General features: G+C 39.3%; 1 protein-coding gene across 2 annotated transcripts in view; it reads left to right on the top strand.

The window, feature by feature from the left end:
* FANCM (FA complementation group M) overlaps positions 1-19,701 on the top strand; it is a 137,797-nt gene that overhangs the window by 97,762 nt on the left and 20,334 nt on the right. For both annotated transcript variants that reach the window (XM_054026571.1, XM_054026572.1), the window contains exons 12-13: positions 2,768-2,925; positions 4,080-4,232. In XM_054026571.1, the coding sequence (XP_053882546.1) occupies positions 2,768-2,925; positions 4,080-4,232 (311 nt within the window). The remainder of the gene's footprint in view (positions 1-2,767; positions 2,926-4,079; positions 4,233-19,701) is intronic.

Raw genomic sequence — 19,701 nt, 5'->3', positions numbered from 1 at the left:
ATATGTCATTTTTGAGGTGGTCAACCTTGAGCCCTCTTTGTTTACAAAGTGTCTCTCTGACTCCCTGTCTCCATCTCCCCCAAAATTGCTAAGTATTTAGCTTGTCCATTTAGTCTCTTGAAACTGAAATTGTAACAGCATTTAATGACACTGGAGTTTGCTTTCTAAATCCTTTGTTTACAACTACAAACAATTTCCCTTTCTGTGGATTTTTGGAAACATAAAGATACTACAAAAGAGGCAAATCTGATTCCTAACACTTAAACAAAGCTGAACTGTTTCTCTCTTCTATTTAGGTCATGCCTTCTTTAAAGCCAGTCTTTGGTTGTGCTACTTAGTGCTTCTGTTTCTCTCCTCCTAACATTGAACCTTGTTGCATTGTACTATTATGTAATGGATTGTAACGTAGCAAAGTAATAAACCGCTTTCTTCTGGCACTAAGTTAGTGTCTTTAAGGAACGTTGATCTTTATTAATCTTAAGCAGTTTAGAGGTGAAGTAAGGTTAGTGTCAGGCAATGGGATGAATGGTTGAGTATTTTAAAAGCATAAAATGCTGAGAAACTTCAACTTCTACCGAATCTACCTGTTTACATAGATCTTTTATGCAGGGAACATATTTAACCTTTGCTCCAAAGACTGCACTGGCTCCTATTAAGATTATGAGTGAAATTGGATGGATTTTTTTTTAATCTGTTAAAACAAGTAGGTTTTGGCCCTGGATATTGCAGATCTTTAAATTTTTATTGCTGTACCTTTAAATTTGATTCCAATTGGGTCTCTTGCGTGGATGATTCCTAGAACTGTATGATTGGAAGCAGGGTGGTGGTGTTGGAAGACACTCCACCCTGGAATTTGCTTTCTGTGTTTGGTCCAGTTTCCTTTTTCCAAGTCTGATGCCACTATAAGACCCATTTTCTCTTGCAGGTGAGGGTGGGAGGGGTTGGTTTGTTCTTGGGGTGTGGGAATTTTTTAGTGTCTCAGCATAAAGTGATATTTGAATAATAATTCTGTGCTTTTATTAATATTGTGATGTGTGTTGTGTGGTTGTGCACTTAAAGCAGTTTAGGTAGATGTCATATATAATCTGAAAAACTGCATGTGTTTATACTGTAATGTACTGAGGACAAATATGCCTTTCATATAAGTATAAAAGTTACATGAAACCGGTTTCCTTCTACAGTTTATTTTTGCCTGTGATCATATATCATGAACCAGTCTTTGAATTGATATATGAAAGTTATGTATTTTTGTGACATCTGAGTGAGGCACCTGGAAAGGACAGTTACGAACAGTGGGTAGTCCCCTTGTGAATTGAGGACTCACTCCATTGTTCTGATGCCCCAATGCCAGAGTGTTCATTTGAGGAGTTTGGTGTTGGCTACATAAGGTGTCAACTGAGGACAAGAATTAGCACTCTGGGTACTCTGCTTCCTTTCTCTTCCTCCTCCCCAAAGATTGCTCTAGTTCTTTCCTGTGTACTCTCTTCCCCATCCACATGCCCTTGATAGGTAAAATGGAGACCAAAATAGTCAAAGGGTTAATTAGTTGTTTGGTTTTAACAGATTTTCACTGTTTAGACAGTGCACTAACAGGGCTTTTTCAATAATTCCATCTGATATTTTCAGTTTTCTCCTTGGTCTTTTGGCAACATATGATTAACTGAGGAACTATGTTTGCCCTGTGTGATAATTATCATCACCTGCAGGGCTTGCCAGTGTTTGTTTACAAGTATACACACACCTCTGTCCACTATTTCTCCATAAAACAGAACATTTGAATTTTTTTCACTTCTGACAACTGATTTTTCTGCCTATCCATTTGTTTGTGTTGCTGCATGTTTGAAGTCATTAGCAATTAGAGATTATCAAATAACAAGCTGAAATAGAATTATTCAATCAAAGATTAACAATCAGTGTTTAGTATAGCACTATCCAGAATACAGAAAGAAGACATACTTTACCACTTGATGTAGGTGAAGAAAAGGTAGTTTGGTCCCTTTCTCTGTACTTGGTGGAATGCTGACTGTTAATTCCCAATCCAACTCCCAAAACCTCTGAGACAGAGAAATTCCTTTTTGGAAGGAAAATACTTCCCATGATTAATTTTACTATGACCTGTTTTGACTTTTTTTTACCTAACTATTGATGGAATTTCCTTATGATATCTTTAGGGTGCATGATTGATAAACTAAAGAGGATTCTAATCTGGTCGTTATTACTGACAGCTGTGATAACTGCCAGTTCTTACTGAGTTAACATAAACATCTTTCAGTGGATCCTTATTTTATCCATTACAGAAGACATCTGCAATAACAAGTACCTCTTATCAAGCAAACAACATAACTAAATCTTAGGCACCCCTCATCAACCACCCACTCTTGTTTATACATATTTCCGTACTTTGGTCTTTTTCCTAGACATATATTTCCCCACATATTTGGAGGTGCCAGCCATAATAAAGTATAGCCCAATATTGGGTCACGTGAATACGGTCACTCACAGGTTGAAAACCAGCACTCTGGCCTTCAAATTCAAACTCACTCTTTGCTGATATCATAAAGATTCTGGGAGAAAAGTTAATATGCAAATAAATTTAATATACAAGAAAAATAGGACTGAAAAGGTTAATATTTACTACCAATGTGGCAATGGGAATTTGTTTTCCTGTGGCTGGTATCATATGAGGTCCTAATTAATCACTGTATCTTTTTCTTTGTTACATAGATTTATTTTTCCTAAGATGTTTTTCATTTTTACCTATTTGCAGGCACAAAGCAAACAGACTCTCGTGAAAATTGGTTCCTAACGTCAGAGGAATTTGAAGTATGGAACAGCTTATACAAACTAAAAGAAAGTGATGGAGTCAAAGAACCAATATTGTCTCAAAGTCACTTTGAAACTTTAGAAAATATGGAGGAAATAGCAGTAAGTTCAACCTTAATGTAATGTCACTAGAAGACCCAGAAGAAATTACAGAAGTGAATCTCTGCCATTGATTTTTGGACGTGTTTTTCCTTAATATTATAATTGATCAGATAATTTTACAGTGTAGAAATTATTGTAATATTATAGAGAAATCTGAACTACTTCTGCTGTGGTGATGCCAAATGCTGACAGAATATTACCTAATGAGTTTCCCAGACCAAGATTCTTCTTCATATATTTGAGAACAATTCAAAGAAATCCTTTGACAGGGAAAATAACCCCAAAGACTTCTGGGTAGTGAATAAAATTAATTACAAAGATTCTAAGGAAGCCTATCTAAAAGTACAATTTAAGTACCTTCTGATATCTATATATGAGAGAACCAGGGAATTGTAATTGAAGATTGTTCGACATGTGAGATTTTTCTAATATCTGAAACCCACTTCCTGTACATTAAAATATTTGTAGAATATTGTCATGTCTCCTGCTGCTATTATAGGCATAGGAAACTTATTTCTGTTGGATACAAACAACTTGTGTTAACACTTCCAAAAGTTATGTACACACCTTTGTAAAAAGGAGACTATATCCTCAGTGATGATATTCAGTAATTATGGGTATTTTGAAACCCCTCTGTTAACTTAGAGAAGGCAAGACTCCCACTCAGTGGGCTCTTTCTTGATGCAAAAGAATAAATAGGGATCCCCATCTGTCACTTCACATTTTAGATCCGCATGCTTTGTGCATGACAAATGGCAATAGTTACGGGTTTCTTTTGGTTACTTGGAAAGTAGTACAGAATACATAGTTCAGACTAAAAGCAGAGAATATTTCCTTTTATTAAAACAGACCTATCTCCCTTATAACAATAAGTTTATTGGCCTTCTCTTTTGTTCAGGACATTTGAGGGTGGTTTCCATAGAGAACTGGGACTCTATTTGTTTTAGAGTGGTAGCCGTGTTAGTCTGTATCAGCAAAAACAACGAGGAGTCCTCTGATTCATCTGATGAAGTGGGTTTTAGCCCACGAAAGCTTATGCCCATATAAATTTGTTAGTCTCTAAGGTGCCACAAGGACTCCTCGTTGTTTCTGTTTGTTTTGTGAACCAATTGCATGATTGAAATCTTCATGTTAATATTTATTTGACACTGCAGGCATCTCGAGTGGAAGGAACTCGTGAACTTTCCCTATCTGAATGGAGACTTTGGCAGAATCGTCCCTTTCCTACCTATCTGGTTGACCACTCGGATCGTTGCTACCATTTTATTAGTGTTATGGAAATGATAGAACTGATGAGACATGAAGAGGTAGGCTCTTTGAGTTACTATGTTTGACTATGTATGCAAGCATAGATATGCATCAACTGCATCATAATAATAAAAAAAGCAAATTCTAATATGTTTAAGGGCTTATCCACATTAAAATTCATGGAGGTGAGCATGAAATAGCTAGGGTGTAAATTTACTGCGCAATTAGCTGTTCCACACTAATTCCTTGTGTGGGCACTCTTATTCCACACTGAGTACCTTTTTGCAATTTAGATTAAGAAGTGGGTTAATCTAAACCGCAATAGCAGTTTAGGTTAATACTGAGTGATAGCTATACTGCACTAGCTTTTCACAGCCTTTTCCGCGTGTAGACAAGCCCAAATAGTGCTTTAGTCTCTGTATCTTTGTCAGTCAAGATGAAAGGAGGGAAAAAAATGTATGTAGTTTTTAAAGACGGCATAGTGGCCAAGCAAATATTCACAAAACTGAACATCTTAAAATATCCCTCACTTGCAGTCTTTTATTTTCAAATGTTTATACTGAGCTATTGAACTGCTGTTTAAAAGGTGTTTGTTTTTTTCTGCAGAATGTTATGACATAAGTTTATTCTAGTTTTAATAACTACTTTTATCCAGGTATCACTTTTCAGAAAACCCACAATAGGAGAACTAAACACATACCAAGGGACCAACATAATAACAAATCACAAAAAGGGACACTACCAATCTTCCAAGAACATTAAAATTTTAGAAGTACTTGCATGTATTAAATGCACTTATGTAACAATGATGAATTCGTGTATCACATACAAGCACTGAAAATATACTTCAGGAATATCTCTCAAAAAGTGCTCTAATTATCACAGTATAAAATACTAAAAGAAAGCCAGAACCTTTTCCGTTGGGTTTTAAAAGGTAAGAGCTAGGTTAAGAGTACACTAATCAAATATACAGGGATGAAAATTAATTTGGGAATATTATTGATTTCCTTAGATTGTCATTGATTGGTGGCATTTAGGTGTTTATAGTAAAATGCATTTGTAGGTGAGAATTATGTACAGATAGATGTATCAACAAAGTTTGAAGATTTTAATTGGACATTATTCTGCATTTTCCTCCAGTTTAGCTTCAGCATAATCCACAAAAGTTGCTCTTTGGTGTGCTGAAGTTTTCTAGGTCATCAGAATCTGTTGCTTAGCTGCCAGAGTTTCTTGAACAGCCACGGTTAATCATTGGGAGAGAATAGAGACATTGCAGTTGCATTTCTTGCCAGGAAAGTGAGTTAATGGTAAATTATAAATAGACATTTTAGGGCCAGCTTAATCTTTTCCATTTCAGCCTAGAACACTAGAAGTCTAAAGCCCTTCTAGAGCATGAGTTCTCAATCTGGAGTCATGAACATATTGTTAAGTGGGAGAAGGCTCATAAGGTAGTCATGGTATAGGGAAGGACGGGGGTCATGATGTAGAAGATTTTATAAATGCTGTTCTACTGTATAATCATGACTGTACATTTTGATTGTGGCATTTTGAGGATTAATTTCCTATTTATTTTATTTAAATACAAAATATGCTTATGCAGTGCTGTAGGTGTCCTAATTTATGAGTGTTGCAACAAAAACCCAGCAGCAATAAAATAATTCAAATAGGAACTCTGCCAGACATCATCTAAGAATCATATCCACAGCCCTCTCCAAAAACCCTGTCAAATTGATTTCAGAGTGGTAGCCATGTTAGTCTGCATGCATCTGATGAAGTGGGTTTTAGCCCACGAAAGCTTATGCCCAAATAAATTTGCTAGTCTCTAAGGTGCCACAAGTACTCCTCGTTCTTTTTATCAAATAGATGTTTTTTGCGACATGCCTGGAAGGTCACTGGATGCAGGCCATTTCAGATAAAGCAAGTCCCAGAATCTTGAGGTCTTCACAGAGAGCGGTCTTCCAGCAGCCCCCTCTTTTGACCAGGGTGGCTCAGGGAGAGAGTCAATCCCTCAGGTAGGTTGGACCTAGGCCAGTTAGGAATTCATAGGTAGAGCCTCGTGTTTTTCGCAAATATGAGAAAACATGAAATAATACTTTTTTTTAAAAAAGTATAAAATGAAATAGAATAAAATGCTGCTCAGGTTTCATAGAATATCAGGGTTGGAACGGACCATCTAGTCCAACCTCCTGCTCAAAGCAGGACCAATCCCCAACTAAATCATCCCAGCCAGGGCTTTGTCAAGCCTGACCTTAAAAACCTCTAAGGAAAGAGATTCCACCACCTCTCTTGGTAACCCATTCCAGTGCTTCACCACCCTCCTAGTGAAAAAGTTTTTCCTAATATCCAACCTAGACCCCACTGCAACTTGAGACCATTACTCCTTGTTCTGTCATCTGCTACCACTGAGTACAGTCTAGATCCATCCTCTTTGGAACCCCCTTTCAGGTAGTTGAAAGCAGCTATCAAATCCCCCCTCATTCTTCTCTTCTGCAGACTAAATAATCCCAGTTCCCTCAGCCTCGCTTCATGAGTCATGTTCTCCAGCCCCCAATCATTTTTGTTGCCCTCCGCTGGACTCTTTCCAATTTTTCCACATCCTTCTTGTAGTGTGGGGCCCAAAACTGGACACAGTACTCCAGATGAGGCCTCACCAATGCCGAATAGAGGGGAATGATCACGTCCCTCGATCTGCTGGCAATGCTCCTACTAATACAGCCCCAAATGCCCAAGGTTTGCCTGGGCTGCCTCTCCAGCCTGGCGGGGGTGGCTGAACTTTAGTGATTGGCATTGCAATCTGGTGCAAAGGGTTGCAGCACTGCTCAGGTTTGATTTGGCCACTCCTCCGTCATCCCAGCGGGATAAAATGAAATGACAAGAAATTCCCTAAAAATAAAATGAAAGATTATAATAGAAAAATAATTTCATGGGGTTCTATTTAAAGGTTGTAGCCAACACCTTAAAATTCACCTAGAGACCTATAGGCAGCCATTGCAGAGCCTGGAGCGCTGGTGTCACATGGTGACAGTGAGATGCCCACTCAATAACCATGCCACTATGTTCTGCACCAGCTTTAATCTCTAGTTTGACTTTAAGGACTAGCCCCATGTACAGTACATTGCAGTAGTCCAATCTTGAGGTAACAAAGGCATGGATAACTATGGCATGGTTTGTATCTGAAAGGAAGGCTTGCAACCTTTAACCAGACATAGATGGTTAAAAGATGGCTAGGTCACAGCTATAATTTGATTGTTTAACAGCAGCAAAGGGCCTGGAATCATCCTAAGTTGCAAAACCTGGTAACAAATGGTAGATTCACTCCCTCATCACAGGAGTTGATATTGCCTATACCATTTCCTGAGGTTGATTCCCCCCATCCCACAATCATCACCTCAGTTGTGAACAGGTGGGGTTACAGAATGACATCCTGCAGCACCTTGATCTGAGTTCTTCAGGAAGAGGAGCAATCACAACTACCCATCGAGATCTCTGAGAGAAAAAAATGAAGCCAATTAAAGGCAGCCCAGTCTGTTCCTGCCAAGGTCCGCAAGCAAGTCAGCAACATCTTACGATAAACGGTATTGAAAGTAGCTGATTAATCTAATACTGGCATGGACACCTAGTCTTCATCCACCGTCAGGAGGAGATTGTTGACCAGTGCAGTCTTTGTGCCAAAGCCAGGTCTGTATCTTGATTAACGAGGGTCAAGAAGATCAAAGGCATCTCCCTACAACCTTCTCCACAGTCTTACTGTGATGCTCTGTACCTCGGGGGAACACCCAGGACCCCCATGTACATCCTTGTAAAATGATTGTGTGGAATCCAATGCAAAGTTCGTCATGTCGGGTGTCTTCGGAAGGCTCATGATGCACTGAGCATTGTTGTTAAAGTAATGTTATAGTAATTGTTGTTATAGTAATGTTATAGGTTGTAATTTCATGTATATAGTTATGAGGCTGAAAATGTGTCCTCATGGCTTAAAGCAAGCCCAAGAGAAAACTCTCCAAGAGCAGAGAGGCAGTTCACACCTCATCAGGGCATGTATGGGACAAACCCAGCCCAGCCTCACAGGAACAAAGGACGCTGGCCTAGACAACAAAGGATCTGCTGGATTCTCGAGTGAGTACTTCCCCCTCCCCCCCACTTTCCTTTGGTCAGTTTGGGACTGCAATGAGGTAATGCTCACCTGACTCTGAAGGGGGGGGGGGCAAAGCCAAGAGGGGAAAAAGGACATGATAAAAGGGAGAGACATTTGTCATGCTCTCCCTCTCTCTTCCACCTCCATCTACAGACATCATCACCAAGCGACTGAAGCGCTGATCAAAGGGGAGAGCCTGGCTGAAGGGCAACCAGCCAGCCTGTGATGAGAAGTATCTAAGTTTGAAAGGGCACTGAAAGTGTTAAGCTCAGCTTAGACTGCGTTTTGCTTTTATTTCATTTGACTAAATCTGACTTGTGCTTTGACTTATAATCACTTAAAATCTATCTTTGTAGTTAATAAATCTGTTTGTTTGTTCTACCTGAAGCAGTGTGTTTGGTTTGAAGCGTGTGAGAGACTCCCCTTGGGATAACAAGTCTGGTACATATCAATATCTTTGTTAAATTGATGAACTCATATAAGCTTGCAGCGTCCAGCAGGCATAACGGGACACTGCAAGACGGAGGTTCCTAGGGTTGTGTCTGAGACCGGAGATATTGGCTGGTGTCATAGAATCATAGAATATCAGGGTTGGAAGGGACCTCAGCAGGTCATCTAGTCCAACCCCCTGCTCAAAGCAGGACCAATCCCCAACTAAATCATTTGGTTGCACAATCCAAGGAGCAGCTTACATGACAGAGGCTGTGCGTGAACAGCCCAGGAGTGGGGGTTCTCACAGCAGAGCAGGGTAAAGCTGGCTCCTAGAGTCAAGGATTGGAGTGACCTAGCAGATCACCGTTTCGGATAACACCAGGGTAATGTCCCACTTACTCAAGAAGGGAAGATGCGATGCTGGCTGAAATTTAACTAAACAATCAGTATCAAGCGATGATTTTTTTGAGCAAAAACCAGACTGTTTCTTTCAAAGCAATAGACAACCTGCCCTTTCTGAGAACCATTGACAGTCTTCTCAAGCCAGGGATCCAGTATTCCTAACTGGCCTTCCCCAGCCAAGAAGTACATGGATCCCATGCACAGGTTTTGGGATGAAGTTCTCTCAGCACCTCCGTTACCCTGGTGATCATCGCTGATTGAAACTAGCAGGAAAGATGAGGCCTTGCCCAAGTCCCTGAGGCCTTGTCCAGTCTCACCATAGAAGCAGACAGCCCATTCCTAAACTGATCAGTCTTCTCTGCAAAATAACACATTTTCTTGCAGTGGGGTGGGCTCAGATCAGCTACTGAGCTCAGGCAGTCTGGATTTACCGGGCTCTACCACCCAAAACAAATCTGCTGTGTAAGATTTTGTGGATGCTATGGTGGAGGAAAACTACTTTTTTTGCTTCCTCCCAAGCCACACAGCATAAAAGTTTTCATAGCTTTCTGCTGCAACTAGTCAGCCTTGGCATGAGACTTATGCCACTGCTGGTCTAACTGTCTTCCCTCCTATCTCATTTGCTGCAGATCATCAGTAAGTCAGGGTGACCTGTGAGAATAAAGCTAGCAAACAAGCACATCTTGTATAATTATGTAGTGTGGGGTAGCTGCAGAGTAAAGATCCTTTGTGTATAAAACGTTTAAAAAAAAAAGCCATGTATAAAACCAGCTGTGGTGGTGAGAATACCACTTGCCTTAGCTCTGTAAGCCAACTCCATCATGAATCTGGAATGTGTGACAGATAACATTTCACTAAGAGATTTCAAAATTTATGGTGAAGCCTGACCTCTAGCAACCTCAGTTTCTCAGAGGTGCACCCACCCTGATTGCTAATGATCTGTGCTGGGTGTTCATTTTTTTCGTCTGTCGTTCTTTTTCTTTTCTTCTTGAGTGATCTTGAAGGGATAATGACAGATAAACAGAATTAGAACTAGGAGCTGAGCTTGAAGACACAGAGTTCCATGTTCTCAGCTCAAAGCAGGCTTAGTCATACTAGCCATGATAGCTGCGCCGCTCCTTGCTTTTGGGGAGGTGGAGTACTAATGCTAACTCTTCTGACTTTATTTTAGGAGAGAAGATTGTTATAATCTTAATCATCAGTAAGAATCTTTCCCTTAATCTTCATTGTAGCTGCATCTACGTCTTAAGGCTTGATTAGCTGTGGCAGTAGCAGAGACATATTTATACATGGGATTCAGGCAGCACTTTGAGAACTAAACTGTTCATCCAAGCAGCAACGGCAGGGATGGGGAGTTCAAGCCGATAATAGGTCAGCATTAGGGGGAGTATAGACAGGAGGTCTGGAATTAGTGCAGCTCTCCCACATTTTAATGGATAAATCAACTACCCTCTTACAAAAACAAAAGCCCTCCCCACAAGGAACAGTTGTCAACAATGGATTTGGGTACCTCAGAAAGATGGCAGCTGAAACAACTATTTAACTTTTAAATAATCTGTAAGTAAAATAAGTATTTTTTAAAAAATTCTGGTTTTAAAGAGGGGGGGGCACTTTTAAAAATGTTATATACATGCGCTAATTGATGTTTTCCTTTATCCTTTAAATTTAAAAAAAAAATCTAAACGTATAAATTGAATATCACACTCAAGAATCTGTCCATTATTGTATACCCACCTCTGGTAGTTTGAGAGAGAGCACAATTCCAATGTAATCGCCTCATTACATTGGTGCTTATTTGATGAACAACTGGAATCACCTCCTCAATATGTATACTGAGTTGAGGTAAAATGTTAAATATATAGCTATTCTAATTATATAAAATTTAAAAAAATATAATTTGCTAAAATGTTATATTGGCATCAACTTGAATAATAGAGTGTGGTTTCAATTCATAGATTGAACCCAAATCTAGGGGACATTACCTTTCAAATTATGTGGCATTACTTCACCTCCTAAAAGTCTAGGAGTCAGTCATGCCTGGCCAGTCATACATTCAGAATTCCTTCATGAAATAGGAGATAATGGGAAACAGTAGTAGTATTGCATGCAACATTAATCAAGTCAGGAAATTCCAAAACTTCAGCATGCTTTGGCAAAACTAACTTGGTGATGTTGCACATGCTGTTAACAAGAGAAATGAACAGAAAGTACTGTGGATGAGTTGAGTATACTGGAATAATCTTAGTTCTAAGATTTTACTAGTTAAAGAGTTCTTAATCTTTCAAGGCTAACATTTTATTATGAAATTAAATGCAAAAAATTAATGCAAAATCTAAAAGGAAAATAAGAATATCTGGAAGCAATTGTCTAGAAGATTTTGGCTTAGCCAGTAAAGCGTGTAAATTTCTTTGAACCAACAAGTGCAGACTTGGCTAAGCAATGTATTTATGAGCTGTTTCTGATCCTGGTAACATTTACACGCATGTAACTTTAAGCACCATGAGAAATCCCATTGACTTGAAGCATATGCTTAGGTGTTTTCAGGATCAAGGCATCAACATTTAGGCACTGTGGCACACATGACAATATCCAGCAATATCCTGGGCAAACCTTATGGAAATAAGTTAAACCTTATTGAATTACATTTAATATCTTTGTTGGGGGGGGGGAGGGAATTGTATGGGACTTCTGTAGGAGAAAGAAGGATTAATGCAATCTCTGGGAGATAAGGTGAATTTCAAATGACTATGCTGAACAATATAGCAGATGTGATTTCTCTTTGGGACAATAAGTATGAAGTGGAATTTCTAGGAAGTACTGGGGAGGAAGGTATTGCAAAACCCCACCTACAGACTCTGTCTTTGAAGCGTTGTGGAGGGGAGGATCTTTTTGTTTGCTGATCGCCTGTGACATAAGGACAGTTCAAAGAACCAATCTGGATTCACCAGAGACCATCAGACAAAGGAAAGAACTTTTGAATATATAGCCCCAGTTGAAACTGATTCAGGGCCTTTGTTCTGATCCAGCAAATGGGCAGGACCTCTGGTTCATGGAAGGCCCCAATCCTTAGGGAAGAGTTGGAAGGACTTGACTTACTGATGCCCCATAAGACTTGAGAGCTAGTTCTGAGCCCAAGCTGTTATGAACTTGTGACCACAAAAGAGATCTCTTGGGGGGAGGGGTGGGGAGAAGTGGGAGTGAAGGACTCACCTGCCAGAGCCCTTATTGGAAAAAGATGGGGGGGGGAGGGTGAGGGAATCTCTGGTAAGATTATTAGCATGCATGTAGGTTCTTGTATTGGTTTTAATGTTTTCAATGTAGAGCTTTTTCCTTAAGAATAAAATATGCTTGTTTAGAAAGAACTGTGTGGTACCATATAACTGGGACAATTTCACTTTGTACAGTCTCTGAGGGGAGAAGTGAAGCAGGCCTGCTGAAGCAAATTGTCTTTTGCTGGGAATAACAGTGAATTCAGGGAACTGTTCAGCCTGGAAATGCCCTGGTCAGCAGTAAGAGAGACGTGTGTCATCACCCGAGAGGCAACAGCTTGGGGGCTGGAAGCCTAAGAGTGCGTGTCCCCTTGCTGGACTACTAATGGGGAATAAAGGTGACCCTGAATTGTGACAGGCATAGTGCATCTAGGTCTGCACCTGTAAACTTTGTATATATGTGGTCAGGATGCAATTTTCAAATTATTATCACTTTCTTTAATCAAGACCACTGTTCTTCAAATGAAGTTAAGGCACTAGTCCTCAGTGAGGACTCCAGCCATGTCAAGTTTCAGATATTTTGATATACCTTAATGTGATTATATTTATTTACCCATCCTCACTGATCTCAACAATGGATGAAGGAGTTTTACTGTAACTTCCTGAGAATTAACCTTTAGGCAGAGACCAAGCCTGCAACCTAAAAAGTCTGTGTTCTAAGAAAGTGAGTTTGCAAAAACAGCAATGTTGGTGTGGTTATAAGTGAAATCACTTTGCAGTCTCAGGTATTATGGGGTACTACCAGGTACCTACTATAAATATAGATAGCCAAATGTACTGCTACTAATCCTTCTCCTCTAACGTTAATGTACAGCCCTTAATAATAGAAATATTAAGGCAAATGCAAGTCAGAGCCACCACTTTAAATAACCAAGGTGTTGCACTTCAAACGACAATGGTTTGTATAAGCAAATCAGTAGACAGTATTTGGTCCTGCCATGAGGGCAGGGGACTGGACTCGATGACCTCTCGAGGTCCCTCCCAGTCCTAGAATCTATGGATCAACACTGTTGTGTTCAAAACCAGCAAATAAACTAGAAGTACATGGTGAGACTATTAAGCACTTATTTGGAACAGTGTAATTTAAAATACTTGATTCTAATATAAATGTTTTAAGACTTACCTGCTCTGTAGATGTTTTGTATATTCTTTATAGGCATGTTGCAAAGAGGAAAACAAACTATCATTCTCCTGTCATTGTGCCCATTTAATCTGATTTTGACAAAACCTCAAATTTACGCTGCAGTTGTTTTCAAACTATAAAGACTAAACAAATACAATTAAAACATTTAAAGTTTTTTGTTTTTGTTTTTTGGAAAAACCCCTAGAAACTAAAAATAGATTCTGTTGTATTTTAATTTTGCATTTAATAGAGTCTTGAGTTTATTTTGTTTTATGGCAATTGAGAACCTAGTAAGTGTTATCCATTTTACCCTGTTTGTCATGTATTCAAAGAACAAATTGGAACATTAAAAATATATATTTATATCTGACCCTTTGTAACAAACACACGTACTGCAGGAAGCTTTTAATGCCTGTGTGGCTTTATTACTAAGGCAACGAGAACTGGGCAGATGGAGTGGATTTTCTACTATTAGCAAGGATTTCTGTGTAACATGGTAACAAACCAAGTTGACCCTTAAACTCCAAAACAGTTTAATAGCTTTTAAACATCTTGAAGATTAAATTATCCAAGGTCTGGACAGACTAATAATTAGAATACATTTGTGTAAATTTAAGTATTTCTGTACAAATAAAGGAAAATAATTAATATGTTTTCCAACTGGAATAAACAAGACAGATTTATGTGCTCTTTCAAAATTGGAAATTCTGCTGAATGCGGGACAGGATCATGAGCAAATATACACAGTGCTTAATTGAATACTTTTGGTATGGCGAATACTTTGCCTACGATAGTATTTACTTGCTTTGCCCTTCTTTGGCTCGATGAATTTTTTAAAAATCGCTTTCTGGATAAAGTGTGTACTGTAGAGTGCTTTAGCATTCTTGTAACTATTACAATTACAGATCTTGAAAATTGCAGTGGAAGAGAAGTTGAGCAATAGACAAAGGAGAACTACACTACAGCCTTTTGATTATGATAGTTCCCTTTTGCAATATTGCCAATATTCTGATCCTGTTGACAGTTAAAATAGTTTGAGACTGTGCCATATTTTAACTAGGCACATATTAAAATTGCTACTGGCCTTAAATGCAGGCGGTTCTTATTTTTATTAACACTCCAGATTTTTTGGTTTTAAGGTAAGGAAAAGTAAAGACACTGGGGAGATGAGCAGCCAGCCAGGTGTAGGGGCAAGGGGAGTTAGCAAGCTCTGTGGTTTCAGGGAAAGAGGGTTTTAGTTGTTGGGACCTGGGGGCTGTGCGCTCCCTGTTGTGAGGGGGAGCCCAGGGCCCCTATACTGAGGCGTTAATGTGTTACGTGCTCCCCTGCCACTGCTGCCTCGGCTTCCGGCACACCCCACAACCACCACTGCGTCGCATTTCAAGAAAGAGGTGAACACATTATAAAAGGTCCAGAGAAGAGAGACAAAAATGATTAAAGGTCTAGAAAACATGACCTATGAGGGAAGATTGAAAAAATTGGGTTTGTTTAGTCTGGAGAAGAGAAGACTGAGGGGGAACATGATACGTTTTCAAGTACATAAAAGGTTGTTACGAGGAGAAGGGAGAAAAATTGTTCTTGTTAACCTTTCAGGATAGGACAAGAAGCAATGGGCTTAAATTGCAGCAAGGGCGGTTTAGGTTGGACATTAGGAAAAACTTCCTAACTTGCAGGGTGTTTCAGCACTGGAATAAATTGCCTGGGGAGGTGGTGGAATCTCAGTCATTGGATTTTTAAGAGCAGATTAGACAAACTGTCAGGGATGGTCTAGATAATACTTGGTCCTGCTTTGAATGCAGGGGACTGGACTACAAGACCTCTCGAGGTCCCTTCCAGGCCTATGATTCTATATTTCCAGTATACTCTTTGCTAACTAACTGGATGTATTGTACCACACAGCAGTATTCACAATCTATACCACCCTTCATTGTCACCAGTATCAACTGAGCAACATTATCTAATCTGGAAGCACTTGTTGATTGATGTTCTGGCCACTGTAGGTTTTTTTCTGTTTCTTACTGGTACTCCATGACCACCACATTATTTATTGAATCCCATAATCATAAGACTTATATAATTTAATTGTGGCTTTCCTTTTGTGTATGTATTATTTTCTATATAAGTGACTTGTTCTTTGTTTGTAGTTTTTTTAATTGCCTATAAAACTCAAGTTATTAAAAATAGGTGTAATTTTCAATTTCCTAAATTTTAAAAATATCCCTGCACAAGAATAGTGTTTTGCTCCCTGAAATCTTATAGATGAAATGCTGATTAGTGAAACCCTGAATTATAAATGTAAACAGGTTACCGGTTTGTATACATCTAATAACAAGTCTTCAGGGCTCCTACAGGGATTACCATACATGTAAGCGATTGAAGTCTTTTACTTACTTATTTGGGGAGAGGGTGAAGTCTTTTACTTACTTATTTTAGGGCCTTGCTACTGTAGGTATAAAAATAAACCTTCTAATGGGATAATTTAATATTGTACATTGTAATTTATTTAGACTGTTTAAATTAGCAAACTGCTTTTGTATATATTTGCTTTGTAGGCTTCAGTAGAATGGATAGCAGATGGCTATGTCTGTATTAGTACCATACAAAGAAGCATTAAGGTTGAGGAACATTTGAAACAGTTTGGGATCCAACAATGTATCTTTGTTGTTCATATTTTATTAGGTTTAGTTCATCTATATGTTTAATCATACCTGAACGGTTTTAAAATACGTGATGATATCACTCTAACAGTGGTGAATTGTGGATTATTGGGAACTCCAACATGTGAGCTACAGGGGACTTTCTCAGGTGCTCGTTAGGCCTGTCTTCCATACAGGAGAAAATCATTGCAGCAACACCATTTCAGGCATCTGTAATACAAACTAGCTATCATTTGTATCCAGAATGGTCTACAATTCTACAATATAACCACTCCAACTCATATTAATCTATTAGTCTAATATTTCATTTGTTCTTTGAGATCCTCTTAACCTCCATAGAACCACATTGATGATACTGGCTACTTTAGCTGCTACCATGACTGTCATATTTTGCTGCTATGAATCCTCCTCTCTGAGGGATCCTTTGACTTTACCTTTTTATTGTTATAGCTTATTAGTAAGGTCCATTTTGTTGTTTACTGGAAGTAATGATCAAAGAAATACTGGAAAGTGCAACGACTTCCACTGAAACAAGCCTAGTTATTTCTTTTTACAGTATTTTCTTCTGAACAATGCAGTACAGGGCATTGTCCTCTGTATCCAAATGCACCAGGTGTGTATTAGGAAAAACTGAACTCAATAATTCTAGACAAGGTTGTTGGTTTAATACAACAATGTGAGAGAGACGGTTGTTTTCCTCTTTCTCATGACCTACTTTACTGAGCAGCTGATGCACTATTGAAACTTGCTAGATTGTGGAGTAGTTTCTCAGATGACATTTTAAGTCTTTAGAAATTGTATGTATTCAGGCTAAAATGTGACTTTTGTAACTCTGTCTTTGCACCCATCAGTAAGTAGTAAGCAGTCTTGTTTGGAGAAACCATTTTATATGATTTAGCGTTGCACTATAACAAACTAGAACATTTATGTAACTCCTTGTAATCCTGAAATTAGGACAGATGTCGGTAACCTAGATGTTAGAAGATTTTTGAGCACTGGCCACGTAGACATGACACACAGTTCTGTATGCCTGTTTTAAGTAGCTCATATATAAATTGGCTGTACATTGTACATGTTCTACTGGATATTGGGAGATCTACACTTATATCTTTAGATATTAATTTGTCAAATTACCTTTTGCTTCTTAAATTGGTTTTCCAGTGTATATAGTTATACTTAATGCACAGAGAACTAAGAATGAAGTCTGCTGAATTCTCTGTATCTTAGATTCCTTTAAAGTCTATCAAGCATTGATGAAAATGGATCCCAGAGTTGAAAGTGTATTACAAACTAACAGCTTTTGTTAACTGTCATTGATTCTTCAGAGTTTCTAAAAAGCTATGATAAAACTTCGTCTTTCCTTTTTCCTTCATGATATTGCCTCAGCAGACACTATAGAAATTGCTTACCCTGTCACAGAAGAGACAGAACTCTTTTCAGAGTAATAAGTAGTTTTTGAGGGGCGGGAGTTATAAATGCGCATATATGCTGTTTTGGATACAGTTTTCTTTAAATCCACAGTATAGAAGCCCCCTCCATAATCCCTTCCCCATCCTTCATTACTACTTTCTGCTTGCTGGTGGTTACAGAAAATAACCACCTTGTGGTTTCCCTAAACGAGAGTGGAGTTTAGGTTCAAATTTTGATCACTTTCTCTTATTTAAATGAGAGTGTGAGAGAGAAAAAATTTAAACTGGATTTTTTATATATAGTTTGGTGTTAAGTTGTTTCTAGTATGCAGTAGTTACTGAAGTTTTTCAGGGAAGGATCCAAGATTCTCTGGATCCAGGACTGAGGGCTAGTCTACATTGGTATGTTACAGCGCTGCCGTGGCAGCGCTGTAACATGGCATGTGTAGCCACGGCAGAGTGCTGGGAGCGCTCTAAAAAAACCACCTCCACCAGGGGCATAGCTACCAGTGCTTGTGCACTGTCTACACTGGCACGTTACAGCGCTGCAACTTGCTGCGCTCAGGGGGGTGTTTTTTCACACCCCGAGCGAGAAAGTTGCAGCACTGTAACGTGCCAGTGTAGACAAGCCCTAAGTCTGAAGATATGAGGTAGTTTAACAGAAGATCAAAGTATCTAGTCTGAGAGGCTCTGAATGCTTCTCAGTTTCCCTCACAGTCTTCTTCAGAGAGAAAACCCCTACCAGTCATTTGTGTTCCACATTTGGTAAGAAGTTGGAGCTACAGGTTGGTTCCTGTTGTGTTTCTAGGGTTTTCAGGGGTTGACACAGCCTCCTCCAATCCAAGCAATGGATCCTTTGAACTGGTGGGGTCTTTGTAACCAGCTTTTCCTTCAGAGATTGTTTTAAGGCCTTTGTTTGCCTTACAAAGGGAACCCTTGTTGGGCTTGTCAGATCAGAGCCTGACTTATTCACTGTTCAAGTCTCTACGCAGACTTCAGATTTGCAGAGGAAAGCTGCAGGCTGTTGGGCCACAATATATTACTGCAGCTTCTGGGTTTTCTTTCTCGGCATTGTCTGTTTCCTGGAGTTGTGCTTCCTGGGCAGTTTCTTCTCTCTGGACTTTTCATCTCAGAAGGGATTTGGCCTAGAGCTCTACCTTTGCAGTTTGTCAGCTTTGTGAAAGAAGATCCTTCTTCTATGGATAAGGAGAGTGTGCACTCTTGAGTTCTGGGACTCCATCTCCTGAGAGGCAAGGCCTGCACAGGCTGACTGAGGAGGAATAGGCAGGGCCAGCATTGGAGCTTCCACCCCCTTAATTATTAGCCACAGATGATTCTGCCTTGATCACTTCCTCTTCTATGGATGGCAACAGCCTTTCACTATCTAATGAGCAGAATGCTTGGAATTTTCAGACTTAAACATCAGTTACAGCCAACCTACACAGAGTTTGGCATACTACATCTATTGAGAGGGAGAGCTTGCATTCCCGGTGAATGAAGAGCATCTAGATCCTGCTAGAGAGATGTTGAACCACCCATGTGCATAAAATAAGAAGCAAAGATCTTCAAAAGTCTCTAGTGATTTGGGGTGACTGATTTGAGACAGCTTCAGGAGGACCAATTTTCTGAACGAGCTGCTCTCTGCATCTGCTCTCTGCAAAAATCGGAGCCTCTTTAAAGTGTCTTAAGTGGGCCACCAAAAAACTTGAGGCACCCAAAATCTCTTGGCACTTCTAGAAAACTTGGCTAGTCTCTTTGTCAAGTCTGCAGGGAGGGTTTTCAAACTGTAATGCCAGCATATCTGATTTTGTCAGTAGTTTACAAGACGTCACACTTTAGAGGAAAGGCTTTTTATTCTGTGCTGGTGGACAGCTTGCACAGTTTGGGAGGAAGGCATATTCCTCAGAGAGTCCTATTTCAAGAATGACAAAATATTGAGGCATTATAGCTATTCCCACTGGACAAACTATACACTGGACACTTGACTTGGGTGTATCCAAAAGGAGAGTAGATATCCTGGCCATTACGGAAGGATGGAAAGTAGCTAGATATTCCTTAACGATGCCATCACTACAAGATTTTCACCACTGGGTCTCAAGTT

Source organism: Malaclemys terrapin, chromosome 4 (assembly GCF_027887155.1).
Source record: "Malaclemys terrapin pileata isolate rMalTer1 chromosome 4, rMalTer1.hap1, whole genome shotgun sequence".
NCBI lineage: Eukaryota > Metazoa > Chordata > Testudines > Emydidae > Malaclemys > Malaclemys terrapin.
This window is presented reverse-complemented; position numbering and strand designations above follow the sequence as displayed.